Raw genomic sequence first — 15,017 nt, 5'->3', positions numbered from 1 at the left:
CAAGATATAATGTGGCAGGGCTGCGTCATTGCTTCCTTCCAATCTAATGTGGATCAGACCGAGCACAAGAATGGATGATGTGCTGAATTGTGTACTTCAGTAGCTGGAGATGAGCGATGGCCTTCTCTAGGTGTGATAATAATAGTAATACAAAAAGAATGCTGCTAATGATAATATTATGTACCAGCATTACTAACTTGTAGGGTCTTCAGCAGGGACTGCTGATTCATAGCTCTGCACATGTCTATATTCTGCTCACAGACTTAGAACGCAGTGTTGTCCCTTCAGTGATGGCTCTCAATCCTTTTTCCTGTCTTTCCAGTATGACATGGTGCGGATAAACCAACTGTATGAGCAGGCCCGCTGGGCCATCCTCCTGGAGGAGATAGACTGCACGGAAGAGGAGATGATGGTCTTTGCAGCCTTACAGGTAGGAGACCACAGGTAGTGTGTCTAAGGTTATTGTGGTATCTTAATAAGCTTTTATACTCTGCCAAATCATCACTGTAGTAGTATCAGAGCACCCAGACTTGTCTGAGAAGTGGGCCGCTCTGCCCCCACCGGGGTCTACAGACCTCATTTTGCTGGAAGAAAGAAAATTAGTGAGGGGGAAGCTAAGCGGATCATGGGAAATGCCACAAACACAGGGAGGGAGGTATTCAGCAGCAGAAGAATGTTTTCTGATGGCCTGGGTGCTCATTAGTCTGTTAGGCGGACAATGGTTCTGCAAAAAGGAAGAGGTGTATATGCCCTGCAGTGTTGTGCTAATTGGGTTGTGTTTCCAGGGCAGATTAAGAGAATTGTAAGTCGGTGCACAATAATGTTGTGCATGAGGAGCTCAAGAGTGTTCCCAGGCAATGCTGGAGGTTTAGTGGTTTATTTGCCCGAGCGTCTCCGTACTTTGAACTGAGGGGGATATGTTAGACAGTAGCTTTATTCTGGCAAACAGGACACAGGGGGACACAATCAATTTGTCTAACACACTTTGTTCTGTGTCGCTGTCTTCCCTTAACAATAATCTCCTAGTATCATGTCAACAAGCTGTCATTGGCCTCGGAGCGCCCCGAGGTGCACCTGGTCTCTGGTCTGGATGACCTGGACATGGCTCTCTCCCACTTGGAGGTGAAGCTGGGTGGCTCTTCTGCTACGGACGTCTTGGTAAGTCTTAGAGGAGTGAGATGGTTAAGACTCTACGTTAAGAGTGAGTGGGCATGTCGGTGAGTGGCTATGTCATGCATCACTTGTGCCAGCACTGACATATCCTCGAGGGGATACTTCAATGAGAGGGCACATCACAAAATGGCTACGTCAGTGCATCAGTGAGTGGGTGTGTTCCTGCGGGTGACTGTATCTGCCAGTGTACCTCACAGTGAATGAGTGTGTCAGCAAGTGAATGTGCCATTGAGTGATCATGGAAGTTAGTGTGTCAGCGAGTGAGTAATTCAGTAGATGAGCGTGTCTGTGAGTGGGCATGTCAATAGGGGTAGTTACGGGTTTGCCGGTAACCCGCCTGTAATACCGGCAGGTTACCGGCAGATCCGCCTTACCCTTACCAGTGTATGATATCTCAGTGTTACTGGAATATTACGGGTGCTGGCAGCAGGAGTAAGTTCCCATTTCATGGCGTCTCTTAGGACTCCATGGAATGGGTTTGCCTCAAACACCGGCACCGGTACGAGCAGTGCCGGTGCTTGCCACACTTATTTGCTGGTAGGGGCATGAACAACCAGCAGGTCAGGCCATACTCGGAGTGTACCAGTCCGGTAAAAATAATGGAGCCGGTATTAGCGTGATTTATACCAGACCGGCTCACTCGTAATGAGGGCCAATGAGTGTATTTGTGTGTAGCCTTACCTTTTTGGAGTCACTTGGGGACTATCAATATGTTTTCAACATTTTCCCCAGCTGTATGGTATGGTATTGTATGGTTTATTTATAAAGCGCCTATACACAGGCAAGTGTTTCAAAGCGCTCAAGGAGGGTGGGAACATGGGAAAAAACAACAGTCGCTCAGAGTCCTTGAAATTCTGACACAATAATAGTCTGCTCAGGCACAGTAAGTGCATGAAATACATTTAACAGTTTGCGATACAGCAAATAGTCCTGACAGCGATTCTGCAGTTTTACCAGTGCAATTAAGGGGTGAAGACCAGGGAGAACAGACAGACGATCTTCAGGCAAAGTGCATACAGATCGTGCAAGTGCACACGGTAACAGGGAGGGGGGGACTAAGTGCATCCGATAGGTGGAGACTGGGTAAGTGCAGAGAGAGCCACTCTCTTGGGTTAATTCTCAAGTGCAGTGAGTGTGGGTGGGGTGTAGGGCCCTGAGGCAAGTGCAAAAGAGGCCTGACGGAGGTGCCAGGGACCTGTGAGACTCTGAGGTGTACACCTGGCAGCCAGTCGGCAAGCTGTAAAGAAGAGGAGGGAGAGAGGGAAAGAGGAGAGAGCTAGGTTAGAAGGGTAGAGGGAGAGAGAAGGAAGTGGAGACGAAGAAGGTCTTGAGGCGTTTCCAGAATTTAAGAAGATCAGGCTCAAGATGGAGGGCATCAGGGAGGCTATTCCAAATGGAGGCACCTGCTGAGGATAGGGCTCTCCCTACAAATCCCTGATTTGAGAACTGGCTCACTCGCAGAAGGTTGGAGGTAGATGAGAGGAGGGCTTGTGAGGGACAGTATTTAGGTAGGCAGTGTTGCAGGTAGAAAGGTCCCAGACCCCAGAAAGCCTTGTGGATAATGCAGAGGGTCTTGAACTTGATCATTGCAGCCACAGGGAGCCAGTGAAGGGATTTCAGCACCAGAGAGATGCAGTGCCTGGGCTTGAGGTCAAGGATAAGTCTTGCGGTTCTGTTCTGGATGAGTTGCAGAGGGCACAGGGCAGAAGAGGGGAGGTTGAGGAAGAGGCTGTTACAATAGTCAAGCCTAGAGAGAACCAGAGCTCTGGAGACAGTGAGCCACTGGGGGAAAGTGAGAAAAGGTAGAGTACCTCTGAAGAAGTGTAGCTGATAGTTAGACTTCTTAGAGATGTCTGAAATGTGAGAGAGGAAGGTGCAGGACTAAGGGAGGCCTGCCAGAGTGAAAGTGGGAAAGCAGTGCAGGGGTCCTAATGTGAACGAGCTCAGTCTTACTGACTGTTGTTTGTAGCACAGCAGAAAGTTGCAGGTCATCCGCGTAACACTGGAAGTTAGAGGTGAAAGTGGCAATCACATGTGCCAGGTCAACCATAGAGACGTTGAAGAACCAGTGGGATAGGTTAGATCCCTGGGGAGCGCCACAGTATCTTGATTGCCCTGTCACATTGCCACACCTTCCAAGAGTGACCACTGTGTCATCCTTCAGTGAGAGCAGCCTGAAGTCTTTTCAGATGTTTCTCTCTTCTAATTTATTGTGCAATAACATTGAAGCCATATCCGTCGTAGTCATGTGCATAGCACTTCTGGTGCTGTGCAAATACTCGGTCTAAGGTGAACGTGCTGTACTGCTGCCTGTTTATCACCATATCACTCTTCTGCCCTGCATAGGACAGCCTGACCGACATCCCAGAGCTGAGGGATACACTCCGCATCTTCAGGTGAGTAACATCACCTGCTCTCAGAATCCCATCCCCGGGTTCCATCCCTTCTGGCTAAAATACACGTTTCATGTGGCATACCTGATTTGAAGAAGAGAGGTGAAAGAGATGCCAGGTTTTGGTGGACAGTGGTGTGGTATGCAGCTCACTTAACTAAAGTCCTGTGTCCAAATTTGAATATCCAGCATGGTAGTACTGTCCAACTTGGGTCACAAATAACTCAATTCTTGAACAACAGCCACATACTATGACATCCAGTGTGGGAGAGATCACCCTGCCCATTGGGCCACTATATTTGTCTGAGTTTTCTTTAAAACGCTGTGACTAACCTGGAACATGGATTCAGATTTGAATAGTGTGTGCTGTGTGTGCAACACATACAAGATTGACAACCATATATTATTCCAGACTTTGTAGACCCCAGGCAATAGGGCTTTTGTCTCTTTTCCAAGGCTTTTGCAATTTTGTTATTTTCAAAATATGTGTTGTTTTGTTTCATATACACCTGAGCATGGTTTCTCTTGACATTACCATTGTAGCCAAGAAATGTGTCTCCGCTTTTCTGACTGACCGCTGTACCTTCCTGATTCTCTGCAGGCCCAAGAAGCTGACACTCAAGGGGTACAAGCCACACTGGGTGGTCTTCAAGGAGACATCAATATCTTGTTACAAGAGTAAAGAGGACTGCTTGGGGGAGCCGGCGCAGCAGCTGAATCTAAAAGGTGAGAAGCAGTGGTGCTTTCCAGGGGCACAGCAGACAGACATAATGTCTCAGCTATCAAGGCACAGACTTGGAAAGTGGCTTCTGCTGTTGGAAGTAGGGCACAGCACCATGCTGGATGTAAATCCTCTACTTCAAAGGCGAGCTGGGAACAAGAAAGTAGGCCTTTGCTTACTGATTTTTGTTGGTGAACAATGGCTCTTGACTGAGTACAGAATTAGCTGTGCCTGAGATCATTAGCTGATGGAATACAGAACCAGCTGTGCCTGAGCTCGTTAGCAGGTTGTGGCTGTAATTAACCAATGTTGCAAGTATTTTAAGAAGGTACACATTGGTCACTGATGGGTCTGTGTATTGGGTGGAGAAGAAGTTTGCTTGGTTCCTTGGTACTATAGCAGAGGGAACGCACTCCCGCCAACTTGGTCTGACAGAACTTCTTGGATCCTCAGGGTGCGAGGTGGTGCCAGAAGTCAACGTCTCAGGGCAGAAGTTCTGCATAAAGCTGCTGGTACCTTCTCCCGAGGGGATGAGTGAAGTCTACCTGCGCTGTGACAATGTAAGTGATTTTAATTTGCTATTACTTCTCTAGCAATGCTCAGCTCAGCATGTTGACGTTCACTTAACTGTCAGTGCAGAGCAATGAAATATGCCCAGAGGTTTCATTGGCAAGGTATGCCCTGAAACATTGGGGCTCATTGAACAATACACATGGAGCCTATGAAACCCTTAAGAGCATGTACGTGTGAAACTAGTACCAGTGTTTACAGGTGGTAGGGGTATCACACACAGCACAATCATGGGAAACAGGTTTGTGCATGCACATCTTTCCTCCTTGTCCCAGCCTAATTCATGGTGGGTTTTGGGAGCTTGTGTCAAAAAACTGTTAAGGGAGCCGTGAAAGTGGCCTCTAGGAACGGTGGGTCCGATAGCTGTTCTATATTTGTTTTCCGTCTTCCTGCCCATGCATTTCTGTCGTATTGAATAGGTCCTGGGTGTCCGGGCTCCAAAAATTTGCGAAAAGATCTCTGAAGCTCTGTCCCCACCAGGACCAAGACATCGAAATCAGAGTCACAGTGGTGAGCTCTGTCAGGCTACTGAACATTTTAAACCTACATTTCATATTAACGGAAAACGAAAGCAACACTACAGGATCGTGGCCACTAGTCTTGTACCTAAGTTGAGAATTGTAGTTAAGGAGGCCTACTCTCCAGTGAGGTGTTTCTGCTAAGTGGTGAGGGGAGTTGCCCCCACCGCCTCCACACCCCTGCCAGTGCTACAGCTGTCAGGAGGCGTTGTGTAGTCTGCATTTCTCCTTACCCGGGGGAAAAGGAGAAGAGGCAAGGTACTTGTGAGGTTTAGTGGGAGAGCTTTACTGCATTGAAGTCTGAGTGCCTCTGATGACCAACCATAGAGGTGGTCCACCAATGTGCAGGTTCCATGATCTCACCTTAATGTTTGGGGAACAGTTACTAGCTGTATTATGATGAGGATTGGCAGTGGTCCCAGAGGGGTGCTTGTCTGAAGGGCTTGAGTGGCTGGGAATTACATTTTTGGACAATGATTTGCTGAGGAGCTTTGTCCTCACCACCCCTCCAACCTCTTTCTTTTGTGGGCTAAGGAGTTTTAGGGGGGCATTCTTATTGGCTTACTGAGCAATGCTGGATTAACCTTTTCTCTTTATTTTATGGTGAGTAGAGAATTTGTTCTTTTTTCTTTATTGTGCATTTTGGTTGTACAACCTTTACACATAAACACATTACATCATGGTGCAACAACGCAACGTTCATTAAAAGACATAATTTCCAGCAATTTCAATTAACAATCATTTTTAAAACAACATCCTACACAAAACGTTAAAAAGGAATTATCAAGTTAAAATAACATGTTCAAAACCCTGATGATAAAATCACTGATTATATAATAGATCGAAGAAAACAATTGATCAGTATATAATAACCAAGAGCATAGCATAGCGTTATTTAAGAAGGTGGTATGGTCAGTCCATTAGTTCAATCTGTCCTTGATCAAGTTCCATGTATGGAATGCTGCCGCCGTAATCACCAGATATATGGAGCTCCAGAATTGATCCGAACAATAATCCTGGAATTCCTTAAACCATTGTTGTAAAGAGGGACCAAAAGACAACATTTAGTGACCACATTTCTAGAGGTTTCTATGTCCCTTTTGCACAGTCTACATAGGCGATCCTCCCTTGGGAACCGGTCCATGCCCCAATGTTGGCAAATACTGGTAATAACTCAAATCTCAAATATAGAATACATTGCATTAGAGGGGAAGGGTAACACTTGGTTAGGTAGCTGCAGGGTTTGTCTAAAAAACACCCTTGTTGGACATATCACTCGTAGTTAGATTTTCCAGAGAGATATGTCAATGACTGGATTCATTCCTATTCCGTAGTCTTTTTGACATGGCAAGACAAATAGAACTCAATGAGGGTCTCAGGGAGTTTAGCCACCCCAATTTCAGAGAGATGGTTCATTCAGTTTGCGAGTCTCCTACCCGCCAGTTGAAGATATTGTTTTTTGGGGCATTCTTTCCAATAATAAGAATCTTAGTTTTGTGGGCATTGATCACTAGACCATTTATTTTAGCATATTGTTGCAATATGGTTAATGAATGTTGAAGTCCAATCAGGGTTCTAGCAAGAATCGCCATATTGTCTGCGTATGTAAGACAGTGTAGGTTTCCATGACCATAACTATGGGGGATGATTATTTCTGACTAGTTCAAGATGTTTAGGAAAGTCAGAAACATATACATTGTACAGCAGGGGTGCTAAGGGGCAGCCCTGTTTTAGCCCTTTGTTTGTTGGATAGCATTCGGAGAAATCACCCTTCTGAGATAGGCGAATTCTGATTTATGTGTCACAGTATAATAACTTGAAGAAATAAAGCAGTGAGGTATCAATGTCCAAGCTGCTTAGCTTTAACCAGAGTCTGCTTCGTATGACACTATCAAAGGCACCTGAGTAATCCACAAAACATACATACAGTTGGAATCTGGGTAATGCCAAGTATCTGACAGGAGGGTCTGTATAACCCAGATCGGGTGGGTGGTATTATAATTCTTTCTGAAACCTGTTTGAGAAAAATGAAGAAGACCCCTCCCTTCGGCTCAGGTTGTCGGCAATTCTAGCAATACCCTTGCAAAGATTTTTGATGAACTATCCAACATGGTGAGTTCATTGGGATATTGCACAGGCCAGTTCTATGTACCAGAGCCAGAACAGAGTGAGCCCATGTCTCTGGTATTACCCCGTTTTCACAGACATGTGAGAAAAGGAGATATGATATGATATGATAGTTTATTTATATAGCGCCTATACACAATGTGTTTCAAAGCGCTTCAAGGCAAGGGAGGGAACACGGGAAAATACAATGACATTCTTACAGGCCATGAACAGTAAGGATGTGAAATTAAATATTGTGCTCGGCCTGACAACATTTCAGATAGTGCAAGACCTAAGACATAGATTTGGAAGGGTGGGGGAGAGTGGGAAGCAAATGGAAACAGACAGGCGACAACCGTACTAGGTCTGACAACATTTCTGGTAGAGCTGGAGAAAACAAAAGGAGAGGGAGAGGGGTGCAGAAAGGGAGGGGAGGAACAAAACAAGCAACTATTGCACTATGCCTGACAACATTTCAGATAGTGCTGGAGGGGGGGATGAGTGGGAGGAGGAAAAAACAAGTAAGGTGAGTAAGGTGAGGGGAGAGGAGACAGGCGAGGTTGCTATCATACTAGGCTTGAAAGGGGGGAGCAGGGTAGAACAATCAAGCAAAACTGGCAACATCTGTATGTGAAAAGGGGGGCACAAGGGAACATCATGAGGGGGTGGGGATGGCCAGTGGGGACAGAGGGAGTAAACACACCTTGGAGCATGCTTACCTGCTGTCTGAGCAGGGGTTCGGGCCCTGGATCCTCCTGGTCCAAACAGGTCCAAACCTGAATTTCCCTTTTCTTTGTCTGCCCTTCACTTCGGACGCCCAGGGCTGTAGTAGTTTGGCCCAGAGAGCAGGGTCAATTTTGATGACCATATTACTCATACCATCAGGTCCTACAACCCAGGAAGATTTAATTTTACGTATGCATAACTCATAGTTTATTTCTTTGAATTGATGCCAGACCCCTATGCCAGTCATTGATTTTTTTTTGGATTGCGTTGAGAGCCTCTTTAGGATCCCAATAGATGCTTTTTATATGGAATGCCCAGACCCCCCTCAGCAATATAGGTAATTTCCTTCGTAGTGGATACAGCCGTAGCAAAGTGTATTACATGCCAGAACTTCTTGGAATCATTTGTCACAATCAGTTTGTTAATGTAATTTCAGTTTGTGTTGGCCACGACGATAGCTACACAGCTACTGCTTGAAGTGAGATCTGATATGGGGAATCTTTTCGTTCCTGTCAACCACCTCTAAGCTGTCATTTCTTTGAATCAGTCTCAAGGCTTTATTTTCACCCTCTTCATTTTCATGATCTCCATGTCACAGATCAAGCCAGGTATGTGGCTAAATCTACATCATAGTAGATGTCATCCAGGGACATAACCAAACATTCACACCATACCATCCAGTTGCCAGTCATTTGCCCCTAAAATCTCAGTTTTTGGTTTGTCAATGTTAGCCACAGAACTGTTGAATTTTCTAATGTTGGAGGCCGTCCATCGAAGACAGTTGCCTTGTAAGTTTGCCTCAGGATAGACCATTAGTTTGTCCTTAGGCTTGGCGCAAGAAGATAGCACCATAGAGAGGTTTGAGTGGTTACTAAGGTGCGTGGGAAGAACCTCCATTACCGAATTGTACTTCTGCAGGATGTCATTTATAAAGATCAAATCAATTCTGTTAGCATACAAGCCATTAGACCACATGGGTCCAAAGCCCCCCTCCTTGCGAAGCAGAACATGCATATCAAATTCAGAGAGTATATCGCCCCAATCTCCACTCAATTTCCCCCTTTGTAACTTAGGATCCCTCCCCAAACAAGTGTTTTGGCCAGACAGTCTACATTGAAATCTCCCGCTAGTATGATTATCCCCTTGGAATTATTGGCATGCCAGTCCTGCAGGGTATCCTTCACCGATCTCTTAAGGGTGGATGTGCAACTACCATCAGGGGATCATAGAGGGTCACCAATAATGAAGGTTGTTTATCATAGGGGGGAATTGTACATAACTCCACAGAGGAAATTGCTGTACGACCAACTCCCCGAAAGGGGCTTCAATTTATAAGCTAACTTGGCGCCCATGCAGAGACCGCCTTTAGGACACCCAGCAACCGGGTTCTTAGACAGGCTAATAAGCATGCTAGTCAGCCAAGTCTCCTGTAGAAAAAATATGTTGGCGTTCATCAATTGTGCAAGACCCTCACGGTTTATCAAAAAGGAGCGGTGTCCTCATGTGTTCCACAAGGTCAAACATGTTGCAGTAGGTAAGGTAGCCTTATGTCAATGCAAAGAAGGAGAGATATTTAGCCAAGTACCGGCAACTCCATCTTCGTTCCTGAACTGATCCTTTTTTATTTTAACAGTATGGAAGCCTATCAAATGGCCCTTCGGCCACAATTCATAGTCATTGTCCAGCACATTGATGGGTCTAAATTGCCACCTCGAAGCCAAGCTCAGTGAATTCACTAGCATGTTGGCAAATCACCTCTGCCGCTTTGGCAGAGGCCATAGTCATCAGAACCCAGTTAGTGAGGGTACCAACAAGAGGCAATTCAAGGGATGCAATGTCTGTAGAGGTCAGTTTATTTAAGGACGGTGTTAGCCCAAACAATTGAAATAGCCATGTTCAATTTAGGAATGGACTAGTATTGGTGGGACATCTTTCCACAATTTTGATGAACTTTGAGTCCGGAGACTTGTCTGCCATTGACTTGCCCTTGCCCTGGATGTTCTTTGTGTTGTCAATTCTATGAAATTAAGCCAAGACAGTCTGCTGTTTTTATCGCTCTTTTTGAAATGTTACACTGTGGATTGCTGTGTGTGACGTTCTTGGGGACTGGTCAGGTCAATTCGCTGCATAGCATGTGTCGACTTTACCTTCGGTGGGTGCGATCTCGGTAGCCGATGTTTTTTCTCATCCACAGTGTCCTGCCTCTCACTCGATCTTTTATCAGTATTCCGTCTGTTGGCACCTTTGTCCCCCATATTAGTCTTCACTGGGATAATGGGTAAAGTGATATTAGAATGTAGGCTGCCGTTTTTGTCATCTTTGAACTTCGTACCTTGAACATACTCCTTTCGGACTTCATCTTGCATGGGAAGCTCTGTCATCCCATTTCTGTATGGAGCTGTGAGTCAGCCATCTAGGGGCCCACGTAGGTGCATCTGCCTGACCGTGTCTTCACCCATCTAATTTGTGATGGTATGGCAACCAGAAACAGAACTAAAGTTTTGATTGGCTTTGAACTCAAGTTGTCAGATTCTTGCTGTCTGTTGACTGGAGAATGTGGTTCTGGTAGGTGGTTGTTTGCCACAGTCTGCTTTGACGGGGTCGTCGCCAAAAGGCTATTTAGCATCGACATCTCCACGCATAGGGCTTCTAGTGCATGATCCTCAGAATCAGCCATGATGGTATCAATGCCCTGTTCACTTTCTGGCTTTTTTGGTGGCTTCTTTGTCTCCAAGGTCGTTAGCATCAATGAGGTGCCACTTGCTTTGTCCCGCTTGCTCCTTGGAGGTTTAGGCACCCGGGTCAGAGAACTGCTCACTTTATTCAAAGAAGAGCTCTTTTTAGATTGGGATGCCTCGCCAGCAACCAGTCTCTGCATAACTATTTCCAATAGAGAGGTGGTATTGGATTGATTTTCTGCCAATTTGGTGAATAGCAGGAGAATAGCTTCCAACTTTGATTCAATGGACTGGATTGCTTGTAGCGTGCCACCTTCCACCTCCCCTTGGGAGGTCAATGTCTTCACTGTCAACCGTCTCCTCTTCTGAGTCACTGACTTCGTCTTCAGATTTGTTGCTGGTACTTCCACCTGAGGGATGCCGTCAGGGCCCAGAGATTTCCTCCTTAGCGGTTCACATAGGTTTAGTAAGGACCTGTTGTTATCAATGCTGAAGGAATTAGCCAAAGAGGGTGCCTGTGCCATTGAGTCAAGAGGCTCCTGTTCTCCGCTCTCTGAAGGCATTGGAAGAACTGGGACCTTTTTAGTCTTTTGAAAAAAAATAGGTGCTTTGCTAAAAAATCCCATGATGTTGATTTGCTGAACTGGCCCATTTATATCCTTTTTCCCTCTTTTTGTGCGTGGGAGGATGCTCTTTTTGCAGGCCTGAGGTGCCGGGCTACGCCCCTGCTTCCCTCTCAAAGCCATCAAGCTGCGGAGGCCATATATAATGCTTTTCTTGTGTCCATCGTGGCATGTGCGATTAATCACATTTGATGATGACAAGCACTCAATGGTGTTACAAAAGTAACTAAGAGGAGAATGAAGCTCTTGATCTGAGTGACTCTTTCCACCACTCAGTAACTGAACAGTACCTTAAACGTCACCATACAGTATTTCTTCTTTCGGAGTGGGAAGGCCCGGTGGGTGGCTCAAATGGATGAACTCCCCGCAGTCACCGCCTCACAATAAACTATTACACAGGACCAGAAAAGTCATATCAGTCTTCCCATATAGCTCTTACTTTGGAATAGCAGCCGTACTGCGACTCCCGCAGACCACTGCAGACCACTGTCACCTACTTTCCGCGGTTAGACTGGGTATTTGAGACTAGTCCCCCAGTTAGTGCCACACCTCCAACAATGATAATGGTAGAAAGACTCTGACAGCGTCACCCACTTCAGACCACTTTCGCCAACATTCCGCTCCATGTTGTGTGGTCGGACTGGGTATTTGAGGCTTTACTCAGCAGTCCTCCAGTCAGTGTCATACCTCTGACAATGATAATGGTAGAAAGACTCAGCAGCGTCCCCCACTGCAGACGACTTTCGCCCACTTTCCTCTCTCTGTTCTGCAGTCAGACTGGGTATTTGAGGCTTTACTCAGGAGTCCTCCAGTCAGTGCCACACCTCAAACAATGATAATGGTAGAAAGACTCTGTCAGCGTCCCCACCTGCAGACCACATTCGCCCACTTTTCGCTCCTGTTATACTCAAAGAGAACATGTTCTAGTGTCATGGTCATGAAGTCAGGGGCACAGGCATGCAAGGGGTCGCATGCACAGGAGACCTGGGTGGACACTGTTCTGGCGCCTTTGGCACGAGGCTCATGTAACACCAAAAGCTTTTATTATGGACATAGCACTTCAGATGCATTAACCTTGAGCATTGCATCCATTAAGCAGGATGCATTAACCTTGAACATTCCATCCATTAAGCAGCCCCACATGTATTCTTGGGTGTGGCCGCTAATGGATTGCCTTTGCACATGCTCACTCTCTAGGAGTGGTGAGCCGGCCCTAATGGGCGTGGCCACGATCTCAGCTTTATAAGCAATTGAAATTGCTATATAAGCAATTGAAATTGCTGACATACTGAACAACAGTAGCATTGACTTCCTTGCCGTAACAGAAACCTGGCTCCATGAGGCAGCAGGACCCTCACTGATGTTAGCCATACCTGACAACTACCAGATCCACAGAGTAGACAGACCTAACGCTAAAGGCGGTGGCCTAGCAATCATCGTGAAAACCACCTTGCCTATCCGACTCACCACCTCACACCCCTGCGCTTCCTGCGAAGTACTTTCAGCAAAAATGCAACTCTCCAATAACCGCACGCTAGCCATTCACCTGATCTACAGGCCCCCAGGCCCCCTGGGAACCTTTGAAGATGACCTTACTACCCTCATAGCGAACAATACCCAAAAACACTCGCAAACGTTGCTGATGGGCGACTTCAACATCGGCTTCAATGAACCAGGCAATAAAAATGCCCTTGCTATAACAGCTATCCTAAACGACCAAAGCCTTACCCAAAAAATTCTCTCCCCCACACATGCTAAAGGCAGAACCCTTGACTGGGTCTCAGAACTCAACTGTAACATAGTCATCACCTCCATCACCCCTCAACTATGGACCGACCACTTTCTAATAAATTTCGCTGCCACACTTGACCTCCCCAGCCCCAAGACTATCAAAATGATACCACCACTCCCCACCAGAAATAAAAAAGATATTACTACAGAAAAACTTATCCCCCTCCTCCTCCCCACTATTAACGGTCTGAAGGACAACACTGACCCAGATACACTAGTAGACACCTTTAACAAAGCTATGTCTCACGCACTAGACACCATTGCACCTGCAAAATTACGCAAAGCTAAGCAAGAAGCCCACCTCAACGCCTGGTTCATCCCCCACCTTAAGGACCTTAGAAAGCAGAAACGAAAACTCCAAACCATCTGGCGTAATTCGCCCACTAACGACAACAAAGCCAAGTTAACCCAAGTTACAAAACACTACAAGTCTGAAATCATCAACACCAAAAGAAATGTATTCAATGACAGAATTACCAATGCCAAATCGAATACTAAGGAACTATTTGCCATCCTCCGGGAAATGGAATCCCCTATCCAACCATCTGACACGGTCCCAAAGGACAAGATATGGTGCACTAATATACAGAATGCCCTATCAAACAAAATCTCCACCCTCCAACTTAAAATAACGAACAAAAAAGACGCCCTCTCTCTTACTGATCAACAACTGCCTCCAGTAACTCAACCTACCACTATCCCCCCTTTTAGCTTTAAACCGATCTCCATCATCGACACTGAAAAGGCCATCCGCTCACTGAAGCCCTCTAACTGTAAGGGCGACAGCTGCCCAGCTCAAATAATAAAGGACGCTGCCAGAGACTTAGCCCCTTTCATCTCAAAGCTTATTAACTCATCCTTCAAATCTAACACAGTGCCAGCCAACTTAAAAGAATCCTGGGTCCTCCCCTTCTCAAAAAACAAACCCTCGATCCTTCTATCCCGACTAACTATAGGCCCATTACCACAGTGCCCTTCCTACTAAAAATTATCGACAGAGTAGCCTATATCCAAATTCAAGAGTACCTAGAAGCTAATCATCTACTAGGCTCGCGCCAATCGGGCTTCCGCCCGCTCCATGGCACGGAAACTGCCCTGATAGACCTCAAAACCAAAATTGAGGAATTTAAGGATAATGGGAAAACAGCGTTGCTACTCTTACTGGACTTGTCAGCAGCTTTTGGTCTGGTGGACCATGCAGTCTTATGCAACCACCTCAAGCTGGCTGCCAACTTCACAGGAGACGCTATAGCTTGGGTCCAATCCTTTCTAGCCAACCGGACTATGAGAGTGTTCTCCTCCACTACCTGTGCTGACCCCATCCAAATCACATGTGGAGTCCCACAGGGTTCCTGTGTCTCACCCACTATGTACAATATCTTCACCAAGCCATTGTTCGACAAGTTGGACAGTCTGGGCGTCACCTACACTAATTACGCAGATGACACCCAGATCCTCATACCCCTTTCGGGCAACTACGAAGTGGACCTGGCTCTGGTGAACAAAATTTACATCCTCATTCAAGCATGGATGGCCACACATGGCCTCTGCCTGAACGACGATAAAACTGAAATCCTGCTCCTCGGTTCAGACCACAAACTATCCAAACTCACCCCGGACTACACCTCATTTAACATTGATAACAATACTATTAAGGTTATGCGCGAGGTCAAAACGTTGGGTTTTTACCTTGACTCAGCTCTCACCCTCAAAAAGCAA

The 15,017-nt window shown here is 46.1% G+C and overlaps 1 protein-coding gene across 2 annotated transcripts in view; it reads left to right on the top strand.

Annotated features, from left to right (window-relative positions):
• The window catches only part of FERMT3 (FERM domain containing kindlin 3), a 331,919-nt gene that overhangs the window by 130,800 nt on the left and 186,102 nt on the right, over positions 1–15,017 (top strand). For both annotated transcript variants that reach the window (XM_069645099.1, XM_069645100.1), the window contains exons 7-11: positions 323–430; positions 1,027–1,158; positions 3,520–3,569; positions 4,167–4,291; positions 4,740–4,846. In XM_069645099.1, coding sequence (XP_069501200.1) covers positions 323–430; positions 1,027–1,158; positions 3,520–3,569; positions 4,167–4,291; positions 4,740–4,846 — 522 coding nt within the window. The remainder of the gene's footprint in view (positions 1–322; positions 431–1,026; positions 1,159–3,519; positions 3,570–4,166; positions 4,292–4,739; positions 4,847–15,017) is intronic.

This window comes from Ambystoma mexicanum, chromosome 2p (genome assembly GCF_040938575.1).
Source record: "Ambystoma mexicanum isolate Mex_15411 chromosome 2p, UKY_AmexF1_1, whole genome shotgun sequence".
NCBI classification, from domain to species: Eukaryota; Metazoa; Chordata; class Amphibia; order Caudata; family Ambystomatidae; genus Ambystoma; species Ambystoma mexicanum.
The sequence above is the reverse complement of the archived record's forward strand: the minus strand, read 5'-3'. Positions and strand labels throughout refer to the sequence as shown.